The 25,522-nt window shown below is 36.9% G+C and overlaps 1 protein-coding gene across 1 annotated transcript; it reads left to right on the top strand.

Moving 5' to 3' along the window:
• Positions 1 to 1,060: 1,060 nt before the first annotated feature.
• LOC116719607 (protocadherin Fat 4-like) lies at positions 1,061 to 25,135 on the top strand. The gene is made up of 30 exons (XM_032562155.1): positions 1,061 to 1,197; positions 3,607 to 3,675; positions 3,847 to 4,010; positions 4,155 to 4,202; positions 4,292 to 4,381; positions 5,469 to 5,555; positions 5,996 to 6,103; positions 6,199 to 6,312; positions 6,413 to 6,506; positions 6,613 to 6,731; positions 7,594 to 7,767; positions 8,410 to 8,538; positions 9,510 to 9,665; positions 9,756 to 9,936; positions 11,503 to 11,636; positions 12,347 to 13,294; positions 14,050 to 14,175; positions 15,701 to 15,952; positions 16,070 to 16,168; positions 17,011 to 17,183; positions 17,780 to 17,931; positions 18,884 to 19,191; positions 19,278 to 19,388; positions 20,430 to 20,621; positions 21,880 to 21,977; positions 22,062 to 22,217; positions 22,832 to 23,029; positions 23,112 to 23,186; positions 24,380 to 24,422; positions 24,522 to 25,135. Exons 1-30 carry the CDS (start codon positions 1,116 to 1,118, stop codon positions 24,672 to 24,674), a joined length of 4,833 nt encoding a protein of 1,610 aa, XP_032418046.1. The 5' UTR covers positions 1,061 to 1,115; the 3' UTR covers positions 24,675 to 25,135.
• Positions 25,136 to 25,522: the final 387 nt, after the last annotated feature.

Below are 25,522 nucleotides of genomic sequence, written 5' to 3'. Positions count from 1 at the left end.
ATTACTAATTTTAGGAATAAAATATCACCAAATATAAACAAGAACTTCAGGTAGATGAGGAGAAAATCACATTCATGAAACACTGAGTGAGAATGGAGACATTTTTGAAAATAATTTAAATTAATATGGTTTTCTAGTCATTAACTATGATTGCACACAACTGAGAAAATAAAGCTAAAACTGAAATCATTTTAGTATTATCACTGTTATTCCATGACTGTGTTTATTGTGCCAAAGTACATGAATATATATTGGTGTGGATTATTTCTTCTCCTGACTCATACCTTCCTAATGAGATCACTTTAACCTTTGTAACTTCTCTGTAAGACATTATACACATAAAAAAAACTCAGATTAGAATTAGGTTAGATCGTAATTTTCTTAGAAAAACAAGGAGGTTTTTGTACGTGAAAAGTCAGAAGTTTGCAGGAAAAAATCAAATAAATTTTAGATTAATCTCAGACGTTTTCTCAAAAAACAAGGAAAGTTTGGAGTTTAAAAAGTTTTTAAAAAATCTCATTTTGGAAATTTTCTGAGTTTCAAAAATAAAAAATTTTCAACTTTAGAAATGTAGAAGTTTCCTTGTTTTTTTGAGAAAATTTCTGATATTGATCTAAAAATGTCAAAAAGAAATTCTCAGTTTTTTTTTACTTTTGGAGCTCGGAAATGTTCTTGTTTGTTCTAAAAAAAATTCTGAGATTATTCTCTAACTTTCAGAATTGTTTTGCATACATGTACTCCTTTTTTTTTTTTTTATCTACGAGGGCCCTAAGACATCGTCATAGCAATGCTCTCATAGGAGGATTCAGAAAAACCCACAAATTAAAATATCTAAACTCACATTGAATCATATCATAAAACAAAAGTACAGCAGCTCAGGCCGAGCTAACAGCTAGTTTCAGTCAGGCCTTTTGGGCAGGCTGTAAACTCTGTTCAGGGGAGATTAAACTCTGTGTTCCTTGATCTTTGATACTGTCCAACATCACTGCAACATTTTACAGCCGGTCATAAAAGATGATTGGTGGGAAGGAGGGTGAGGGGAACTGCATATCGTCCATAGCACCTGTGGTTCAGCTGATCAGTTCAGTTCACTGGGGAAACACAACCGGACCAACATGGACGGCGCTGGTTGGAGTCGGACATGCGTCGCTCTAGTTGTCTCTGTTTGGATCCATGTCGTTACTGGAAGTCCAATAGGTGAGTACAGGTGGAATATGTTCTTCTGTAAGCAGGAAACCAGAGCCCACTGTGTAATAAAGCAGTTTTGTTGTAGAAAATATGAACCTCTACTATTTAAATTTAGTTCTTACGATAAATTATCCACTCTCAGAGAGCGCTCTGAGATGTTTGATCAGTTTGTTTTTGTCTAGAATAAGAAAACGATCTTTTAGTTTAGTACGCTTCAGCTCTGAAGAGAAGACGTCGCTCCTTATCTGTTGGGTCCATGGTTCAAAATCCACACCCTCCACTTATATTACTGTCTCTGTATGTTCAACATTTTCACCAAAAACTTTAATATTTCATTTTCATCATTTTCTTCTGGTGTAGCCTCAAAAACCAAAACCTACAATCCAACTTCAAGCCCATCACAACCGAGAAAGAACATAAAAATATCCAAATTACAGCTTGAGGGTAAATGAGCAACTTCTAAAACAAAGTTAAATATTTTTACAAATTCAAGTTCTATTTTTGTAAGAAACATTTGATAAAACCAGAACAATTTCAAGTGGTTATGGTGTCTTTGGAGTTTGGGATGGCTTTGTCTTGATTTTATGATCACAGCCAGTTTTATGAATTCATACAGTTTTGAAGAAATTCTCTCATTCTGAGACTTAACAAAAGGGGAAAAAGGTTTGGTGAGCTTAACTAATCTAAAACAAGAAAACAGTGTAATTTATTGTCAGTGAGAGAGAAACTGTTTTTTACAGAGCATGTAAACGTCTGGTTTTAGCATATCAGCTGGAGGTCATAAATTCTGAGCTCAGAATAAATTACTTGTCCCAGCTGTACATTAACATAGCAAAATACTAGGGGTGCTGCCTTGCTAGCATGGGGATTTAGCAGAGTTGAAACACTATTTTTGTGAATTAAAAAAAAACCTCTTGTTTTGTAAAGTATAGATCAGGGATGAACAGTTTGAGAACGTTCTCGGGTTGCTTATTCCTGTTCTTGGTCTCAAAGATCTCAAAGGTTGATTCCTTGCCTGTTGTGACAAATTTTTATTACTTTTTTATAGTGTTTTTTTATTACTATTATTATTTATTATGCAGTTCAATGTAAGCTGATGAATTCAGGTTAGATATTGTGCATCAAAGTATGGCTGAATAAAATAAATAATAGTTTACTGTGACAAAAGTAAGCACCAAAAAGTAGTTTTGGCTGAGTAATTAATCATGTTTTCTTTAATTTTTGCTTTTAGTTGTGTAGAAAAAAAGGAATGGCTTGAAATATTAGTCAAATGATAAGTATTTGGCCTGAATATGTAGAGATTTTGTTCAGAAAGCTAACACAGACGCATAATTGTCTTTATTTTTGAGTTCCCTACTCCAAATAACGATGGAGGAATATTTATTTCTTCTCCATTTCACTTTTTCCCGAATCTGTTTCCATTTAAAATGTCAGCTCAATAAATAAATGATGTCAAAGTGAAATAGTTTTCAGAGGATCCTTTACATCGGATTTCTTTGTGGATTTTCGCAATCTTCTTCTTTTCCATTTGAATGTAATTAATATTGGCAATGTCGCCACCTTCTGGTGAAGCAAGGTGATTGTACAAATTAACTTTTTATATGCAGAAGTCATCTATGTTTATTATCACTGTCAGTGCCTTCATTGTTCTTAGTTTTATGATTTATTTTATTTATTTATGACTCTTAGCATATCTTGTATGTGTCTAATCAGGGACCTTGACAACTAAATTTCATATTTTTATTAGGGCTGGGCGTTTAAATATCGATATCAATTCCAAGGTGAATGTTGGTATCGGATCTACATCTGCTTGAGAAGATTGATAGTTTTGTTAACAGTTTCTCTTCCATATGTCCAACAAATTACTCAGATTTCATCACAGAGTTTATGCCAGTGCATGCAGAAATTAAAATGCCAAATATCAAGAGCTTACTTTTTAAGTTTGAGAGAAGGATTTTATACGTTTAAAATGTTTTCACTCAACACATCTACTGTCTTTTAGAAAACAATCTGTTTAATCCTCCCATGAGCATAGTTTTATTATTATCTATTCATGCAGTTGAAAAAAATATATTACTGGAACTAAAAAATATACAGTTATGTAAAGATATATACAGCGTAGTAAAAAGACTCATATTCAGACATTTATTCCAAAACTTTACTCAAGTAAATATAAATGAGTAAATGTGACCAGTTACTACCCAACTCTGATCATTAGATTATTATTATTGGATTGTTATCAGTATTTCCAGTAATTTATAAGACTTTAGTAGCATATATATTATGACAATAAAGAATCTTGGATCTGTGCAATAGATTATTATTATTATAATAGCAATTTTTCCTCTCTGAAAATTGCTAAAAAACATGAATGATGTCATTCTGCAGATTTCCTTAAAGTTAATTCTGTTTCTGCAGGTAGCACCATCATAAACTGTGATTCAGCGAATGTGGAAGAACTGGGTCCTGTGGATGAAGGATATACAGGTAAGATGATAAAAACAATTAATTTAATTAAGATTAGAAATAGATCAATTAACACTGACTTCCTCCGTTGAGTTTGCCTTTTCTCTATCATGTTACACAAACAGATCATTTATTGATAACTGGAATTAATGAATTAATTTAAGTTTATCAAATAATTTTTTGCTGCTGCAGGTGATGTGGAGTTGGTGTCCGGTATCCCAGCTGGTACTAGTGTGACGCTGGAGCCTGACCTTTTTCCTGAGCACCTTCAGTTTGTGGAGTTGAGCTTCACACCAGGGGAAACCACAGCGACTGTTCGCACCCAGAAGCCGCTCGACGCCGACATCCTCACTACGGTAAGCTCCCCCACTTTATTGTACCTGAATTTGTTTGCTGAATATTTGTGTTTAATGCACATTTTTTCTTCACTGAGTTGTTCAACTTCATTTATGCTAACATGTCGCAGCAGAACTAAAGTCCGCTGTGCTTTTGTGTTGCAGACTGATAGAGTTTTGTACTACAGTATAGTCTGTGGCAATGCTAATAAGGTGGGTGAAATTCCAAAATTATCGAGCAAACATCGCAAACTGAATGAATAACAATAAAAACTCGTCACTTTCTGTTTTTATTTTTACAGTACAAAAACTCCCGCAGGCTGAGAGTCGATGATATCAATGACAACAGTCCAGTATTTGAGAAGAAGTTTTATTCTCAAACTATTTCAGAGGTAAGTCGATCTCTTGGAAAGGAACAGTAAACCATCTGCAACATCAAGGAATCAGATGATTAGCAGAAATAAAATTGATGGTGATGAATTATTCAATGTCAAAATAAATCTCCAACTTTCTGTTTCACTCTTCAGCCTTTCTCAAATAAATAGAAGGCACCCAATCTCTCTGTCCTCTCTTCCCCTTTTCATACCAGGATTAAACAATTTAGCATAATTTTAAAACATGCTGCCTTAAAGAAATCCAAAAATATTGTGCTTAAAGTTCCTTTCTGTTAAAAGGAATCATTCCTTTCCACAGTCACCATTTGTATGCTCAGGATAATGAGCATCACTGCAAAACCACAAAATCTTACCTTATCTTAGTTTCTGGTGCAAACAAAAGTAGCTTACAAGTAATTTTTCAACAAGAAATTGGAGTTCGTTTAAAGTCCATAATTCCTTGATATTGATCTGAAAAATACTAGTTTCACTGGCAAAGTATTTCATGTATAACAAGATATTTTTTACATGTTTTAAGTGAAATAATCTGCCAGTGGATCTAGTACCTTTTAAATTAATATCAAGTAATTTTTACATAACTCAAACACCTGCACTTTGCTAAAAAGTTACTTCAAGTTAGCTTTGTCATTTTTGAAGTGTACTAAGATATTTAACCAGAAACTTGACAAAAATATTTGGTAACATTTTTACTTCATTAGGAAGAAGTTTTTTTCAAAATCTGTCTGTCAGTGGAAAGATATGATCGTTTCTCTGTGCATAAGATGGATCTGTTTTTCCAAGTATCAAGGAGACAGAAAAGAAACTTACCCAAAGAAAAACATCTACATACTAAACAGTTTTGATTATTAAAAAGTTTGCAAACTTTCCCTCATTCTTGTCCATCTTGGCCTCAAATAACTCATCTTTTTAAATACCAGACTTGACACTTTTTTCAGTTTGTGCTGCAGTCTTTCTTATCTTTGAAGTAGGTTGTTTATGTGATCTAAAATCTCATTCATGAGCTAAATCTGTTTAAATTTTGGATACTAATTGAATGGTTGTGTCTCTTGGTATACAGTGATGATGGTATATCGTTATTTTCCAGATTCATGCTGTGAACACGGAGGTTCTGCGAGTGACAGCTGTGGATGCAGACAGCACACCTGCATTCAACCTCCTGACATACACCTATGTAAGAACTCTGAAAGTTAAATAACAATAACTATTTAAGTCGACTACTCTTTACAAGTGAGAAAAGTATTTAAGAAAATCTGGTGAGGTTGACACCAGCTGTGCTACATTATTCGTAGCTACACAAATGTAATCGTTTGATTTTGTTAATGTTGGGGTTCAAGTTGATCTCTGATGACCTTTGGAAACTTTTTATTAAAATGTATTGCCAGGAATGAAAATTTTTGCTGCACAAACATTTGACACTAACGTCTTTGCAGTGATTAGTGTTTTATGGCTCTATAGACTTGAAAACATGCCTTTTACTACCAAATCATTGTATTTTCCATTCTAATTTTATGATAATTAAGCCTATTAAGTGTATTAAAAGTTGAGTATATTTTGGTTTTCTACAAATGTTCTGCATATCACTGAATGTTGATGTCATTGTTCTCCTTCTAGACTCCTGAAACAGCAGACTTTTCCTTAACAAACTCCGGGTCGTTTACTTTAATGAGACGTCTGAACTACAACATAGTAAAAAATTACAATTTTATTGTCACTGCCATGGTAAGAAAACACAGAGACAAAACATGTTCATACACTCTGATTTATTTAGCTCCATCATAAATATGCCATCCCTTTCTTTGTTCTTGTTGTTGCAGGACAATGGTGGAAACAGTGACACAACCTCAGTTGAGATTATTGTAGAAGACTTTGATAACTTAAATCCCTTTTTCAGCCACAGTCTCTACCAGGCTGTTATTCCAGAGAACCAGGTGAGTCTCATTTAGTGGTTGTGTGAGTTTTACCTGATATTTTGTGTACAGAACAAATTTATTTCAAACTGCTCTGAAGAACAGACTGATTGTGTTTTAGGACGGGGTTCTCAGTGAAATAAAACCAGAACCAATAAAGGCCCAAGATGGAGACACTGGAATCAACATGACGATAAAATACAGCATCAGTTCAGGTACAGAAAATGCTGCTGTGGTAAAACCTGCAGTTCAGACATGTTTACCATAAAACAGAAACTATTGATCAGTCACATAAATTTAAAACTATGTATGTTTGTTCAGTCTCTCCTGCCGAGTACCAAGCAAACTTCAACATCGACGCCAACACCGGAGTTCTGTCTGTGGTGACGTCGTTTGACAGGGAGGAAATGGACAGCAGTGAAATCTCTGTCAACATCCAGGTATTATCGTTTATTCTCAGCCTCTGGAAGAAAATGAAGAAAACTCGAACATCATTAGCGATATTACGAGTGTACAGCTGAAGACAGAAGTTTACATACACCAAAGAAAAAGATACAAATACTCTTTCTGAAGTTACATCAGAGCAAACTTCTCTTGTTTTAGGTCAGCCAATTACCAAAATTATTTCTATTTGTCAAATTCCGCAATAATGAGAAAAAGATATGTCGGATATTTGTTTATTAATGTCTCTAAAATTGTTTACATACATTTCCGCTGCATTTGAACTCTGAAATAATCTGCAGTGGAACTAGAACTTTCTGATCAATATTAAAAAATTATTTACTTAAAACAAGCTTTTATATCTTGCTGAAAAGTTACTTGTAAGTTAGTTTTGTTTTATTCCAAGTGTACTAAAATATTTGCTCTAGTAACTAGAACATTTGGTGAGATTTAGTGTTTTTTTGAGTGAGTGTAAACTTCTACTTTCAGCTGTATGTATTAGGGATGCACCAATATAAAAATTTGGGCCGATATTAATGTAATCGTTTTGACTGATAATCAATATTTACCGATATTATATAAATTTTTTCTACTGTTTTCACACCTTTGGGGGAAAAAAAGCTACCAGAAACAGACTGGAACAAGATGGAAGTAGATGTCAGTTGTTAATATCGACCCAGTTTTACTTATGTCCCAATACCGATATGTTAAAAAATTACCAATATCAGCCGATAGCGATGTTGGTGTCAGTATATCGTGCATCCCTAGTTTATATGGAATAAAAATATATCACTAGTTGAGAAAACCATGACACTGTAACTTTGAGCTCAGTCTGTATGAAAGATGACTGTGTGTCTGCAGGCGGCCCAGACAGACGACCTGCTGAAGACCGCTAATGCTGTCGTGTCCGTCACGGTGGAAGATGTGAACGACAACGCTCCAGAGTTTGATCAGTCGAACTACAACGTCTCCCTTCTGGAAAACTCCCCCGCTAACACCGTCGTGTTCAAAGCTGTCGTCACGGATAAGGACCAGGTGGACTTTACTGACAGAACAACTGGGTTTTACTCTAAATCACATTGTCAGATCTATAACCTGACATTCTCGCTGGACAAAAATAAGAACACAGGGAGACGGTTAAATTTCTTACAATTGAACGGAGAACTCTGCCCAGGGACATCTCCTTATTTCTGTCTCTGGACCAGTTCTAACGTGCTCCTTCGCAATTGCATAGTTATTACATTGAGGCATGGTTTAAGTTACAAATCATTTGCATAGAAGGTGCAGCAAACAGAAAACACAGCTGTCAACACAGAGTCAGTCACAAGTCACTACTTAAACAATGGTGCCATTCTGCATTTCCAGTTCCCGAGATTCTCTGGGTCATAAACTTCAGTTCTCGTGTCCCTCTAGGTCATAAAATTTTGACCCTTAGTCTTTGATACGCTCTCCTGCTAGGTGTCAGCTCTTATCTCCAGGCCATCTGTCAGCTTGCTTCCTGCTGCTCCAAACATCTTACACATAACACACACATTCTGAGAGCAGACCTAGATTCTCACAGTCCTTAAAGTCTCCTAATCATTAATATTTATATTTGTATTTATCTAAAAACCTAACACAGATAGATGCAAAGTATGTGATTTCGTTTCTCTTCTAATCTTGTCAATTGTTCCACAGGGAGGATTCGTGGGAACCCTGCAAATTCTCCCAGAATCAACCTCCTTCTCCATCAGCCCTGATGGGACGGTCCGAGTCATAAACCCTGAAGTTCTGGACCGAGAGGTCACCGAGACATTTGTATTCCAGGTGAAGAGAATTTTACACAAATTACACTGCAAAAACACAGAATCTTACTAAGTATTTTTGTCTGGTTTCTAGTGCAAATATCTTAGTGCATATGAAATAGGACTAAACTAACTTACAGAGAACTTTTCAGCAAGATATAGGAGCTGCTTTAAGTCAATAATTTAGTAATGTAGATTAAAAAGTGCTAGTTCCAATGGCAAATTATTTCACTTACAACATGGGAAAAATTTCTTGTTCTGAGTGAAATAATCTGCCAATAGAACCGGCACTCTTGATCAATATTTAGCAATTATTTTACTTAAAAAATCTCCCATTTCTTGCTGCAAAGTTACTTGTGAGTTAGTTTTGTCTTATTTAAAGTGTACTAAGTAGGACTGGACAATATCGCTGAAACACATACCATATTTCATATCGGTTGATATCAATAATTATTGATTTGATTTTGTTTTACTACTGCCAAACTTGTGGCGTGACTCTTCCTGTGTTATCACAGTTTCCTCTCGAGCTGTTGTACTAATTTGCTCTCTTAACGCCACGCCATTGCTTTTCATTTTTAAGCAGTTATGAGGAACAGTGGTGAAACCTGAAACTGCTGCTGCACAAGTTACTCGACAGTTTGTTGCTAGGTAACCAAAGAGTAAGTGAGTTAGTTGATTCCACCTCGCTTAGCTGGCCACGAGAGGTTGAGCGGCTGATGTATTTCCTACATCCCCCAGAATGCTTTGTTGTTCTGGGTTGGAGTTCAGTGAAATAATTGAATGTTGGCCGTATTATCTTCTGATATTGATCATGTATCTGTCTCTATAAATACTGTTATTGATTTATTGTCCAGCCCTAGTACTAAAAAATTGGCACTAGAAACTAGACAATAGTACTTAAGATTTATAAACCCTAAATGTGGCGTTTAGTTTTAGCTCGTGATCAGGGGTGAATACAATGTATCTGTATTGGTTTTTTTTCCCAATTTGAAGATCGAAGCGAAGGAGAGAGATGCTCCCAATCAAATTACAACAGCTCAAGTCACCGTTAACCTCCTGGATGAGAACGACAACAGCCCAACATTCACCAGCAGCATGTATGAAGGACAGGTGTTTAAAAATCAGACAGTAGGAATGCTGGTTGTCAAGGTGAGTAAGGGATTTATGATTTATTTATCATAAATAATAACTGAACATTTGATAAATTACACACTGATGAGTTTGTTGTTGGCTTTACAGGTTGAGGCAGAGGATCCAGACGATGGAAAGAACGGGGAGATCCAATATTCCATCACTTTCGGGAACAATGACGGATACTTTTCCATGGATGCTAGCACCGGCGAGATCAGTCTGGCTAAAATTATTCCTCTGGAGGAAAACCGAGTGCTGGAGTTTCCTCTCTACATCACTGCCAGAGACGGTAGGTTGTTATTATTTTCTGGAGCATCCTGTATGAATTAAACCAATCAGCTCCAACAATTAAGTGACATGTTTGGTGTTTAATGGAGAACCAAAGTGCAGATATATATGCAAGGAAAGGAAAGTCAACAAAAGAAAACTTCTGACTGCTGGAAGACTAAACATGGAGCGAGGAACAGGAAACAGGCAGAGTAATTAAAGGAAATAGTGAGGAACAGTGAGAACAGGAAGCTACACATGCTGAAGTAGATATGAAGGAGACATTATCTGTGTTTTCACTGACCATAAAATTGGAATTACAAAAATAAATTTGCTTAATAGTGGGCCTGTCACAATAACTCATTTAGCTGAACGATAAATTGTTCCAGTAATTATTGCGATAAACGATAATATTGTTATTTTGCCACCATTTTCAAATAATATATTGATATTGAATGCTAATGCAAGTTCATCCTCTCAAACACTAATAAATTATGATTTTATAGAGAACATTTTACACTGGAACTAGAAGATAAATTAGATATCCAAAGTAAAACACAACAACCAAAGACGATAAATAAAACGGAAATTACAACAACTTAAACCGAAATCATAAATAATCATTATGCTGTTTCTGTAAACAAAATTCAAAAAATATAAGTAATCAGAATGGAAATTATCACTCATTTTAATTAATGAGATTAATTGATTATTGTGAAAGGCTTACTAAATGAAAACATGCCAATTTTGAAAAATATCACGTTTTTTGATTATGAAAAACGTTTTTGTGCTAGGATGAGCTGGTTTTTCAGCTGTATGAAGATTGTTTTTTTAATTACAATGGAAACTCTTTTTTGCATCATGCCAGCTACAAAGCAACATTGTGCTTATGTGTAGAGACTGGCCTCCTTGAACAATGTTCAATATGAACAAACATACAAATTTCTCAGTTTCAAAAGTCAAACATTTTTTAACTTTCAAAACTCAGGAAAATTCACATTTTTTTCTAGAAAATGTTTTACCTTTTTTTTTTCTGTTTTACAATGGCCCTAATGCTCCGTTGTGTTCCAGTTTGTACATGTTGAGACGCATCTTTTTTGTATCCCACATGTGCTTCACTCTCACAAATAATAAACATGCGCCACCCACTGGCCTGGCATACTTACTACAGCGTTTCTGTTGTGCTGCATTCTGTTGAGTGGACACACATTTTTTCTTAATCGTTCGCGAAACGAGCCTTATAGAGGAAATAAAGTAGAGAAACGAGAAGAGATCTTAGGTCTTAGGACTAAAATATACTTATCCTTCAAACTATATCTTTCAGCACAAGTACCTCGTACTTTAACATCTTATCCAATTTATAGAGGTTATAAAACTGTTATTCCAGCTAGTTGTAAATCATGTGACCGTAGATTTATGAAACAGTTTATTTCTGGGTCAGAACGCTTCCTGATGATGGGAAGACTTTCTGCCTCCCTGCGTTTGGTTACTTTAAAAATCTATTCGCTCAGAAGAGGCATGATGATAAAAATGGATATCAATCGCACTCATTACATAACATTTCTGTTTATGTCCACTTCTTCTTCAGGAGGTACCATATCCCGTTCCACCGCAGCACAGGTGATCGTTCACGCTCCAGGTAACTCGAATCCTCAGTTTCTACAAAAACTCTACCAAGGCGCCGTAGAAGAGGAGCAGGAACCAGGAGCTCTGATTGTGAAGGTAGGTTACATACTACTGCAAAAGTTTTGGTGTACAAAACCATCTCACTCAAAATTACACAATAACACAAAACAGTCACTAAACTACTAGCTATTCGGGTCCAAAAAGTGGCGACAACGTTGCTAGGACAAAAATAATTTCCTTCATCCTGACCCTCCACTTACCCTCACACTTGGCCACGCCCCTTAGCACTTCCTGACTCCGCCCACTTTGGCTACATTTTCCAAAATTTGTCTGGGGGCAGAGTTATGCTTGACACTGCAGCGAGGGAGTTTTTTTATTTTTATTTTTATTTTGCGTTTCATTGTAATAATAAAAATAGCATGTGATTAAATCACAATGAAAAGAAACAAACATTGAAATATGGTTTAACTGGATTTTTACGACTCTGAATTAGGACCACAGCAGATAGAAAAAAAAGGGAGTAAATTTCAGCCAAAAATTCTCAAAAAATGTCTGGACAAAAAAATAAAAACAAGAAAATTTCTTAGTTTGAAAAGTCAAAAATTTTCTAGAAAAAAAACCAAAGAAATTTGAGTAATGCATAATTTTCCTTCTGCTTCACATTTATGCTCCAATATCACATAAAATCTCTACAAAGTACATAAAATTTATTGATGAAATTAGTCCAGAACTATGAGTATTTTTTGCAGGTTTTTTGCAAAAGTAAAATCAGTTTAGCCTCCTAATTGTTTCCTCGTTGGTTTCAGGTGAACTTCCTCGAACTTTCTTCTGAACCCAGGACCCTTCAAGTTACAACAGAAGCTGATAAGTTCTCCATCTCCCCCACTGGTGAAGTCAAAACCACAGTGAAGCTTGACCGCGATGACGGCCCACACAACTACTCAGTGGGAATCTCCATCAGCGACGGCGCCACCACTGACACGGCGGTCGTTGAGGTTCAGGTCACTGACATCAACGACAACAGCCCCGTTTTCGCCTCCAGTTCTGTCTCAAAGTCTGTCCCAGAGGACGCAGAGGTGGGATCCAACATTACAGAAGTCGCAGCCACAGACAAAGACAGCGGCTTCAACAAGGAGATCAGATACTCCCTGAGAGGAGGGGAGGGGCGGTTCTTCATCGACCCAGTGTCCGGGATGGTGAGCCTGGCTGGTGCGCTCGACAGGGAGACCACAGCGGCGTACGAGCTGCTGGTGGTGGCTGAAGATCAGGGTCGCCCTGCCAGGTCCGCCACCGCCACGCTGGCGCTCCAAGTAACCGACATCAACGATAACACCCCGACGTTCTCACAACCGGAGTACCAGGTGGAAGTCTCCGAAAACGAGGCAGTGGGTACGAACCTCCTGAGGCTGTCAGCTGAAGATCCGGATGAAGGAGCGAATGGGAGAGTCACCTACAGCATCTCAGAGCAGAGTCCGTCGTCTGAGCCTGCAGTTTTTCAGCTGGAGGCCTCCAGCGGGATCCTGAGGCTAGCCCAACCTCTGAACTACAGCGAGGTCAAAGAGTTCACCCTGAGCGTTCAGGCGTCAGATGCAGGGTCGCCCTCTCTGGTCGGTAATGGATCTGTGGTGGTGAAGGTGAAGGATGTCAACAACAACCCTCCAAAGTTCAGCAAGGAGCGCTACGATGAGGCGATCTCTGAGAACCTGGCCAGCGGTGCATCCATCCTCACACTGGAGGTCACTGATATAGATGAGGTAAGGTCAGAGGTCAGTACAGTCCCCAAAAACTGTACTCAAGTAAGAGTAGCACTACTTCAACATATTATCAGATGGACCAAAATATAAAGTTAAGTGGAAATTTTGATATTTTAGAGACCAAAGTGACAATAATTCATATAAATAACAAAAAAATGGGCAAATCAGGCAAAAGATCAGTTTCATGCAATAAAAAACTTATGAAATTTTAACAGAAACTGCAGGTGTGTGTGTCTGAGTCAGGTGAATTTTTGGTTAAAACATGTTTGTTTTAAATTCAGTGGGTAGAGAATCCAGAAATTTTCTGCCCAGTTTTTGAAGTATGAGTACTGATAATTCATAATTAAAGGCGTCAGCAACTTTTACAATCTTAAAACCATTTTTACCTTCAGTCTAGGTTAAAAAAAAAGAACAAAAATAAAAGTTTTTACAATATCTTTTATTATTATTATTATTATTATTATTATTATTATTATTATTATTATTACTAAAAAAACAAACTTCATCTGCTTTGAAAATGATTAAATGTTTCCATAAAAGGAATGAATATGTTTTCTTAAATTTTAAAACATTTTTTTTAACAATAAATAGGTACTTTGCAACCTAAAAGCAAAACAAGAGAGAAAATATTCACTACATAATGGGTACATCTAAGAAAGTGTGACGGTATTTATTACCTTTACAATTTAAAAAAAATGCTCAATGCTTTATTCTGGTCCATCTTGGTTATTTAACAAACATTTCTTCCTGTGCAGGATGGATTCTCCAATGGCCACTTCGTTTACACCAGTGATACTTTTGACATTAACAATCAAGGAGTAGTTTCACTAAAGAAAGACAAAACTTTGGACAGAGAGACAAAGGACAGCTACATGCTGCAGGTAAGCAGGTGTCATTCTGTCCAACATAATTATATTTTCTGTGTTTTGGTTTTGCTGTTTGTGTCGTGGGAAAAATGTGTGTTCCTCAGATGGAGGTTTTGGGTTTTTATCATTTCTCTCAGCGTTGTATGATTTGATCTCACTTTTTTCAATCTTCTTTTTTAATGTTGTGATTTATATATTGTGTTTCACAGCAGGATGATGTGCTTCAAATATTTAGCAACCATTTCTTCTCTGAGGTCATGATAAATTTCCTCCTTTTATAGCATTATGTTTGCACACCGGTTTGCTCCAGGGCTCCAAACGACAGAGTTGGTTGGTGAATCCAAAGCATTTGAAGAGTAGAACCTGGCTGCAACGTCACGTCATAAATCTACGACGGCGTTTCAGGGCTATCGTAAATAGAGAAGTAAAGGAGGAGTAAATTTCTCCCACAAACCTTTGACTTTTGAAACTCAAAGATTTCCACGTTTTCTTCTTGAAAATTTCTGAGAACAATGAAATTTTTTAGTTTTCTTCTAGCAAATTTTCCACTTTTCAAACTCAGAAATCTTCTTGTTTTTTCTAGGAAATGTCTGAGATTATTCTCAACATTTCTCAGTTTTTTGGTGGAAATTTACTCCTCTTTTTTTAATCTAAAATAGCCCTAATACACCATTTTAGATCTCAGAGGTTAAGTTTTGGATTAACCAACCAACTCTGTACGTATACATCTAAACTACATTAACATGTAGTTCAGATGAAGTGGGGGTTTTTTTGTTCCAGAAAATTGACGTCATTTTCCACATGATATCTGAGTTGATTGCAACAACAGACGCTGTTGTTTATGCAACAGGACATAAACAACAGTTAGAGATTGACGTTTCCCCGCCCTGTTTGGATGAAGAACAGAGGAATGTTTATCACAGACGGCTTTATATCCATAAAGTGCTTGGCTATCGTTAGCCGTTTGTTATAAATGTACCTAACATTGCTGATAAACATAAAGTTAAATATTTACAAGTCAATATATCTCAACAACTCAAACATTTATTTTTTTTTATCTTTGGAGCAAAAATAGGTCACAGTAAATTTTAGAGTGAGATATAAGGACGCCCAATTGTCTTAGAAATTATTGCAATAAACAATAATATTATCATTATGAGACCATTTTCAACTAATATAATAATAATGGCATAATAATGTGAGTACATTCACTCAAAGATCCAAAAAGTGTTAATTTCTAAAGAACATTTAACACTGGAACAGGAAAACATGTTAAAAATCCAAAATAACCAAGAAAACAAACGAAACAACAATAATTAAAATGGGTTATAAAGTCTCTGTAACCAAAATTGCAGACTAACTACTTCGTACTGGGTGTCAAATGTTTGCAGCGTTTCTCAAAATGGCGGCTTTTCAACAATATGAAATGCAGCAACTCTTTGTTGTCCAAATGGAAATTATTGTGCTCATTTTAATTTATCGTGTGATTAATTGATTTATTGTTTGTTGTGTTTTAAGCTGTAAATCCTTCTTGTTTCAGGTTGTAGCTGTGGATCAGCCCACCGACGGCCTGAGCGCCACGGCTCAGCTCAACATCACCGTCCTGGACTATAACGACAACACCCCTCAGTTCCCGAACATCCCCTACCCCTTGGAGATCCTGGAGGGCGAATATTCAGCGGAAAACCCCGGAGAAATTTTCATCATCCAGCCCACAGACGCAGATATCGGTCTGAATGGAGAGGTCACCCTCTCACTCAGTCCACCTCACCCCATTTTCAGTTTCAGAGAGGTGAGCCATAAAAGTTTGGTTCATATTTAGTGAAGTAAAACCAGCATCATTATCTTCCCTAATAGTGAACTGACTGAGTTTTGCTGTGTGGATCTTAAAGTCATGTTTGTTTTGCAGGATGGGATGCTGTTGGTTGTTGGTTCTTTGGATCGGGAAAACACGGAAACCTATAACCTGGTTCTGCAGGCTTCAGACAAAGGCAGCCCACAGAGAGAGGTGAAACAAAGCTGCAACTAACCTTTTTATTTCCCTTTAAATCTCTTTAGTATTTGGTTTTATTACAGAGAGTAATAGGAATAATTTAGAGAATTTATTCAATCTAATAGTGCATAAAGGTGACTTATTATGCCTCCTTGAACATGTTTTGTATGGTACATGGCCCATACAAAACATGTTTCTGACATTTTTTGCTTACAATCTTCCTTAAGTAATGAGATTTTAATCTGGTCAGTTCTGCCTATTTTGAGCTCCTATCACGATGAGTCATTTTATGGCATCTTGTCACTTTCAATCCAGACAAGCTGCTTCTGGCCACACCCACTATCTCAGCATTTACACTTACACATAAGAATAGCTGCAGACAGATGCGTAGTTATGCAAACGTACATCTTAGAAGAGCATAAGTAGAGCCTCCTGCACAACCAACAAGAATCCAGAAAGTGGTTTCTAAGTGGTAGGTCAACGACAAAACACTTGTCTCTTCCAGCAGCCATTGTGCAACGCATAATGTCCCAAATGTTCTGGAGCTCCACTTGGGTTGCTAGGTAGCAGAGCGAGGCTAGGCTGGGGTTGCTAGGTAACAACTCTCTGCCCATGGAATGAGACGTAACAATCGGGAGGTTTTTGAAACGGCTCATTTTCCAGACACAAAAAACATGATATAAAACCACTGGTTGTGTTTTTTAAAGCACTTGGGTTGTTATTAGAAACAGCCGAGACCTAAATGAATGAACAAAAACATGCAAAATGTGAATTTTACATAATAGGTCCCCTTTAAAGCAACTTTTTTCTGCACATTTGTTTGCAAAACAATGTTTAAGTCAAATCTTGCGCTCTAGAACATCACCAACATCAGAGTGAGCATCATGGACCTCAATGACAACAAACCCGAGTTCAGCTCCAGCAGCTATGAAACCAGCATCCTGGTGAAAGACGCAGAGAAGGGGAAGCTGCTGCTGACGCTGAGAGCCACCGACAAAGACTATGGAAACAACTCGCTTATCAGCTACAGGTTCGCTCAGAACTCACGTTACACCACAAACTATAGTTTACAGAGATTTATAGTAACAGACAAAGTTGATGTAATAGGATCTTTTTTGTTTTTCACAAAGGAAAATACTTTGTAAAATCAAATTGAGAATCTTTGGCAAGACTGAAAATTGACACAATCTATCCAATATGATTGAGTTTGAGCTATTTTGCAAAAGAGATTGGGGAAAAACTTCAATGTCTTGACATATAAAGCTGGTAGAGACATACCACTGAAGACTTAACTGCAGATAGTGTTTCTGCAAAGTAATACCTCAATAAGTACAAAATCCATGTTGCATTTTTAGGGTTTTATCTGTAAAAAATGTTGAAACCCTCGTATTTGTCGTCCATTGGACAACTACAGTATGTACAGTACTTCTTTATGTTGGTTTGTCACATAAAATTCAAATAAAATAAAGTTTGCACTATTATTGTAACGAATGGTGGAAGATTTAAACTGGTGTTTATGCTTATGAAATCCCTGTATTTCAATCACTTAAACACACTAATTTATTTAAAATATTCTTGTCTCAAATCAACTAATCAGGCAGCTTTTCTCATAATTTCTGGTTTCAGTTTCTCGGAAGGACATTCGCCACATTTGGCCTTAGACAGCGAAACAGGAGAAGTGACACTGACCTCTGACCTTGCTGATGTAAAAGAAGACACCAGACTGGTTCTGACGGCTGAGGCCACAGATCATGGCGAGCCTCCGCTCAGCACCACAGGTCAGAATATTGCTTAATGTTTTCTTATTTTTGTATGTAATAGTGGTGCTGCGGCCGCAGACATCCTGAATTTTACCCAGTGAAGAGGCGGCAGAAGGTCACGGATTGTTACCATCCATTATTGGCCATCAAAATCTGTGACCAGTGTGATCCTGGCTATTTGAGGATTAAATATTGTTATAAATACACTCAGATAGTGGTACCCACACACCTCATGGTGCACAGAGGATATAACGGCTTATCCCAGCAGTAACTTTAAATAAGCAAAAAAACCCATACGTTTTTATTATAAGCAAACAGGCCGAACTGTTTTTAGCTGCACCAAAACAGTTGAAACTGAATCTGTACTTGTTGTACTTCATACTATTAGGACTGCAGTACAACCATCTACTACAGGAAGTTAGAAAAGTGACAACTTAGCCATTTTAAAGTGCTAAATAAAATGTAATTTCCGATACTGAAGTGCTGCATTAAAATTAGTTGTTCATTGCTATTATGAAAAAACCCTGATGTCTACCTTCTGCTTATGGAAAGTTTTCTCACTCTACGCTTTTGTTCCCAATTAAACCCTAGCAGATGGGGGAACTAAATAAAACATGACCATTTACTATCCAGCTCCTTAAATTGTTTTGACTTGTTAAATTATTGTTGGTGGTTAATTTGTTCATAATATGATATTATGGTTGTATTTTTATCAAGATAGGGTCATTCAGGAGTGTGTGGGATTGTCAAAGATTTTCAAAACTCTTTTGTGATTGAGGTGGAAATGAAAATCCCTTAAAGTCAGATTTTTTTTTCCCGTGGCCATAATCCCCTTCCAAAAAAAGATTGCTTCTCAGAAAGCTAAGTGATTATTTGTATCATGTTTAAGCATTTAACTTGATCACAAATGTAATGATTATACCAATGCAACGTGTGAATATTATAAGGCTGACTGACGGTATCTGTGCAGCTCTTGTGGTGGTGAACATCAGGATCGCCAGTCTGGTGGACGGCGTGGCGTTCCTGAACTCCTCCTACGACTTCAGCCTGAAAGAGAACGAGAATTCGGGGGTCACTGTGGGGCAGGTCCACGCCTTCACAGGAAGCGACCTGTACGAGGTTTCCTATGGACTGAGAACACACGAAAACCTGTTCTCCATCAACAGCAGTGGTACCATCTTTTCTACAAAAGAGCTGGACAGGGAGGAGCAGGAGTGGTACATCCTGGATGTGGAGGCTGTGGACACGCGGACGCCTCCCACATCAGCAGTGGCGCTGGTAACAACAACATCATACAGCTATCATCACAAACTCTCTTTATTGTTGCTTTCATACAAACAAAATAAACTTTTTGCATCTCTCAGGTCAGAATTCAGGTGGAGGACGTAAACGAGCCTCCAGAGTTCTCCTCGGATAATTATGAAGGCTCTGTGTTCAGCATCGCCCCGTACAAAACCCCAGTCATCCAAGTGAAGGTAAACACACTCAGCTCCTATCAACTGGTTCTGAACATGTTTATCTCCACCCAGTGAGATTGCAGGAACAGTTACTGTAAAGGCCATAAACATATGGATGTGTACTTTGACCTGAAACCGTCCCACCATTAAAGTGGTTAATGTGTCAACAATCTGCAGTCACATTTTCAGGGATGTGAAGGAAGCTTATCGTTTCTATAACACCAAATATCGTGAACAACCTAAGAATAACAAACCACAACCCTCAGGTAAAAAAAATTCTACAAGCAGAAAATAAGAATAAGAAACTGTTCAACAAGGGTAAATTTACAGCATTAGAGATAATAAATAATAATAAAAGTTATTTTTAAAAATTGCATCTACAGTGGTGGCTAAACAACAACAGACTACGTCTCATTTTACCTATTTATTTCAAACAGGTTTTTAAGAACAGGAAAGCAAGCAATCAGAAGGACAAGAGAAAACATGAGCCAAGAACAAAATAAATAGCTTAGCACTTTTCTCCATTTGAAAATTAGTGTGAAGAACACTTATTTAATCCTATCCCTTCTCTGAAAGAGAATGAAATATTACTTACTGACTCAATAATTATCAGAACTTTATCATTAAAACCATCAGACTACATAGAAGTGAAGAAAATGTGTAAATACCATGAGGGATGTAAACACTCATTGAGTTTGTCGGGCCTAGTCTAAGAGCTTCTGGGAGGAAGGATCTATTATAACGCTCCTTTGTGCACCAAGGATGCAGCAGTCTGCTATTTAGCACATTATATAGATTAATTACACACAGACTGATGTTTTTAAGCTTTAATTTCTGTTAGTTTTGATGATTTACCACTTAAAGCTCATTAAAACATGACTTTAGAGCATTAAATCAGATCAATACAGAAATCTGGGTTTGTTTAAAAGTGTGTTTAATGCCTGCTTAAAAGTTGTTATTTTCAAAAGATTCTTTTAATCTGAAAAATTAGCTTCATTAGAATGTATATTCTACAGCACCATTAAGGAGCTTTCTGTCTGTCTTTCTGCCCACCCTCAGGCCTCGGACCCAGATGTTGGAGACAACAGTGATCTGGTCTACAGTCTGTCAGGAGAAAGCTCCTCCTTTGACGTGGAGTCGACTTCAGGTCTGCTGTTTGTGGTGTCAGCAGCAGATCTGGGTGGAAAAACCGTCACAATGGAGGTGAAGGCCACAGATCCCCATGGACTTTCTGCTACAACCACAGTAAAGGTAAAAACTTAATGTTGGTTGTTTGGTTGAACGTGAATATTACTGATCCCCAAGGCTTTATGCCACAGGGACATTTGAAATATAGCGCCTAAGTCTGAGTGAAGGGGTTGGTTGGTTGGCTGGTTGAAGGCTACTGATCCCCGTGATCCGTAGTCGTGCAACATTTGAGGCATATTTCCTACGACTGCATGAAGGGATTGGTTGGCTGGTTGATTTATTAGAGGTGAAGGCTACTGATGCCCAAGGGCTTTATTCACAGCCACGTTTGAGGCATAGTGCCTAAGACTGAGTGACCGGGTCGGTCGGTCGGTCGGTCAGTTGGTTGGATGGTTGGTTGGTTGGCTAGTTGTTGTTTCGTTAGGTGAATTCTACAGATCCCCAAAGGGTTATATAAATAAAATAACCTTTACCTTTTACCTTTAAGACTGAATTTTTGTTGATTGTTTGGCTGTCCCTAAGGGTTTTATGCTACAGCCACATAAAGTAAGTGCTGAAGACTGAATTTTGGTTGGTTGATTGGTTTAAAATGACATTTTCCACATTTGAAGTATAGTGCGTAAGACAAAATGAAAGCGTTAGTAGTTGGTTGAATGGCTGGATGGATGGTTGGTTTGCCGTCTTTGCAAGCCTGGACATTTTGTGCCAGACTTGCTAAATGTGAATGATTTTCAAAACAGTTCAAAAGGCTATTTGCCTTTACCAGAGCTCAAAAAGATACATTTAACAGCAGCTCCTGTATATACACCAAAATACACCACCAAACTATGTTTACGGTAAATTTAAACAGCCAAACAGGGTTTTATGTGTTTCCTGACGTCTACAGGACTATCTACCAAATAAGCATCTTTAAAAACCCAAACAAATGACAACCAAGCCTGTTAAGTTTTAACCAGTAACCAATTTCACCAATCACTGAGCTATTAAATTATTGTACTGTGGGATGTTTTGACAAAAGATGCATTGTGAGTGAAAGCGAGGAGATCCTGTAAGTATGACAGTGAAGCTGAACAGAGTAAAGGTACTGAAGGTGGATGAGGTTATGAATCTGGCGTCAACCTTTTAGAACAAGTCGTGAACTAAAGAGGAAGAGAAGATGATGGTAAGATGGAAATACTGCAAAACGACGTTACTTGTGGCAGAGGAAAGAACTTTTACTGCTACATATCTTGTCACTATTCTGTTTGTTTGCATTGTTATACATCTTCATGACTCTTGCAGCGTGACCTGAATCGCTTTCGATCCTCCTTTCCTGTCGCAGGTTGTGGTTCAGGGCAGCGCCAGCAGCAGCGACGTGACGACCATCTCTATAAATCAGCCGGCTAACATTGTGGAGAGGAAGATTCCAGAGCTGGAGGAGTACGTTCATAAATAAAGTTCTGTTTATTTTCTGATTTATTGCATCCATTCCTGTTGTCATATCGTGGTTTTGTTTTCTCTCAGGGCTTTAGGTAAAACTCTGGGCTGGACGGTGAACATAATCCAGGTGTGGATCTCTGGTGGAGAAGAAAGCCGAATGCTGAGGGCATCGGTCAAGACGTTGGTCAGCTTCGTCGCTCTTGATAGTGATGGAGCTGTTGAACCTCAGGAAGTCGCAAAGTAGGAGTTTAATTTTTGACTCAAACATGCAACCTTTTGGAACATAGTAAATGTGTTACATTGCTTCCTTGACCAGATTAGGATAGGTATTTGGGCTATACATGTGCAATACAATTTTTAAACAAAATTATTCTTAGATAATCAGATTTTAGTCTCCTCAGTTCTGACTATTCTGAGATGTTTTAGAGCCTCTTGTCACTTTAAATTCAAATAAGCTGCTGGCCTCGCCTTACAACTCAAGGTTTCATTCGCACATAAAAGTGGCTGCAAACATCTTTGAAAAGCAGAAGTAGAGCCTCCTATACAAGCAACAAGAATGCAAAAAGTGGTTTTTGGATGACAAGCCAGCAACAAAACACTTGCCTTTTCCAGCAGCCATTGTACAGCACATAAAGCGATAAAACCAGCTGACCGAACATCTTGGAGCTCAGCGTGGGTTGCTAGGTGGCAGACTGTGATGTTTTGCCAAAAAATGGCTGGGTGTTTTTTTTTTTTACTTCTTGGTTTTTTTTAGAAGCAGTAGAAATCCAAATGGAATTTTAAAAGCGTGAAAAATATAAGTTTTGCATAATAGGTCCCCTTTAAAGTTTTAACTTGTCTGTTTGATTTACCAGGAAGCTGCAGAGCGAGTCTGAAAAGGTGAAAGCGGAGCTGGCCGTGGTGTTTGGGAACGAGATTGATTTCGACGTAGAGACAAACTCTCAGAGCTCCAGCTCAGGGAGTTCGTCAGACCCGACTATAGTCATCGTTCTGGGGGTTTTGTTGGGCGTGACGTTCGTGGCACTGATTGTTTTCTTGGCTTTATTTATCAGGTGAGTCTCAGACTGCTTTGTGGTTTCTTGTTTGGTGAATGACTCAAACTAGTAAATCTAAATGATTCTTGTTTGCTATTAGTGTCAAGACCAGTAGGAAGCAAAAGGCATCTGACAGAGAGAGCTTTGACATCAACCGTAAAGCTGAAGGTTACACGTAAGTAGGATTGATTGTGACGAAAAGATTATTGAAATAATCGTTAACTAATTTAGTGATCGATTAATCATTAACTGGAGCATACTGACTCAAAAAAAACAGCCATGGGCTGAAAAAACAACGACTACGATGCAATATTATGGACACTGTGGATATACTATATATATATATATATATTAATCTAAAAAGATTTCCAGAAAAAAACAAGCAAATTTCTGAGCTCCAAAAGTTGAAAATCTCCAGCAAAAAACAATGAAAGTTTGAGATTAATCTCAAAAAATTTCAAGCAAAACAAGTAAATTTCTGATCTCCAAAAGTTGAACATTTCCAGCAAAAACCTGAAATTCTGAGATTAATCTAAAAGATTTTCTAGAAAAAACTTTTTTGCCGGAAATGTACTCCTTTTTTTCTGTCTACAATGGCCCTAATGCGGCATCGCAAATAGTAGTAATTAAACAAAAAATTTACAAAAATATATACATTTTGCAGTTAAGATAAAACTTTCTTTTCTGTAAATATATTCTGCCCAAAAACTCCTGTACTGGGATGGATTTAGCATCACCCTGTTCAAATTATGTAAAATAAATGTAATGTTAAGCGCCTTTTGCAGTCGAGTTATTACAAGATTAGTCCAAACAATAGTCAGTAGGTTAAGCCTACATTCTGATTTTTAATCAAGCAGAAAGGGCTGAGCTTTTCACTTTTGAAATTTCTGAGTTTCAAAAGGGGAAAATGTTTTGACTTTTGAAACTTTGAAATATTCATGTTTTTGCTCAAAAAATTTTGAGATTAATCTAAGAATTTCTTACATTTTTCTTGCAAATTTTTGACTTATGAAACTCAGAAAATCAGAATAAGTTTTTCTAGAAACATTTTTAGATTAATTTCAAAATTTCTGGGTTCTTTCTGGTAAATTTTCAACTTTTCAATCTCAGGATTTCTGGGTTTTTTAGGAAATTTATTAGTTTTTTTTAGCAGAAATTTGCTCCTTTTTTTTCTTTTTTTTATCTACAATACCCAAATACACCGTCGTATTGTAGGGACAGCTGTTGCAAATTAGCTGTGGCTATACTGTGTACACTGTGATGAAGGCATCAGAGTGTCTTGATCTGGTTCTTGTATCTGTTCCTATCAAACAAACAACAAAATAAATGAAAAAATGTTTTTAACTGAGATTTTTTGTTGCATTTCAGGAACATGAATTTCCAGGCAGCCTCCACAAATCCCGATCTGCAGGTAGAAACAAATAAATCTTCGATCTTTATGATGTTTAACTAAAATATTTGATCAAGTCAAGAGTTTAAACGAGAGGCTGACCAGCAGTTTGTGTTTCAGTTTCCTGTGAATGCGTATAAACACAGAGCAGAAGACAAAGACACGGCTCAGTGGGAAAGACCTGATGAGAACCGGACGTCAAACAAAGACAGTCTGGGAGTGAGACGACACAGTAACAGCGAGAGCGATGAAAGCCACACCTCTGCTCTCTGATCCGAACATTTCTGTTAACCTTTACGCACCAGAATAATCATCTATTTTATTTTTAATTGACCTCTGTGTCTTTTAAAATATCCTAATTTATTATCATCTTCAAGCACCTTTGTTTCTGTATAGTTAAATTTCAGCAAAGATTCCCAACATGAATGTGATTGAAGTTCTCCGTTAATGACTGTACAAATCTACTTAATAAAAGTCTGTTTTATTTATAAGAGTCCAATTTTGGTCTCAGTCGACTTTAACATGGAGGTAAAATCCTAAATGATCTGAGTTCAGAATATTTACGACCAAATGTTTGGAGAGAGAAAGAAATTTAGCTTTTTCACAAGTTTGCTGCTTCACTTTCAAGATCTGTCGTATATTTAAGTTCACTAAATCACATTTTATAGCTTTTATAAAGATTCCAACAATTTCTCTAAAGGATTAGTGTAAAAAAAGAATAGAAACCGTAACGTTGAAAAACAGCTATATGTAGATGTTTTGTGAACATTTTGTTTCTGAAGATGTTCGGAAATAATAAAAAATTGATTTATTTAAAACGGAGAACATTTACAAACTGTAAAGTTGTGATTATTTAACTTTCTAACTTCGTAATTTGGGTGTAAATGCCTCCACTGACCTTCCTAAACGTTCACTGTAAGAACATAAAATGCTAATTTTACTTGCTGCAATTAGTTGACTGATATTTTAGCTGTCCCTCCTCTGGGTGGTATTTTTGTTGTATATAATATAAAAAAAATTTAAAGTATTCCTTAGAAGTGTCTGAGTCATGAATCCTGGCTTTATTCATGTTAACAGCTGCAGGTTTACTGTGACAGACTGTCTTTAATCAGTCAAGCTAT

The sequence above is a fragment of the Xiphophorus hellerii genome, chromosome 5 (genome assembly GCF_003331165.1).
Source record: "Xiphophorus hellerii strain 12219 chromosome 5, Xiphophorus_hellerii-4.1, whole genome shotgun sequence".
Classification (NCBI taxonomy): domain Eukaryota; kingdom Metazoa; phylum Chordata; class Actinopteri; order Cyprinodontiformes; family Poeciliidae; genus Xiphophorus; species Xiphophorus hellerii.
This window is presented reverse-complemented; position numbering and strand designations above follow the sequence as displayed.

What these genes read in the sequence shown, in the direction of transcription:
- LOC116719607 (XM_032562155.1), top strand. Translation starts at nt 1,116, where the DNA reads ATGGACGGCGCTGGTTGGAGTCGGACATGCGTCGCTCTAGTTGTCTCT. An exon ending in TGTGGATGAAGGATATACAG is followed by an intron (nt 3,676 to 3,846) that starts GTAAGATGATAA and finishes TTGCTGCTGCAG; the next exon opens with GTGATGTGGAGTTGGTGTCC. An exon ending in CTACATCACTGCCAGAGACG is followed by an intron (nt 9,937 to 11,502) that starts GTAGGTTGTTAT and finishes CTTCTTCTTCAG; the next exon opens with GAGGTACCATATCCCGTTCC.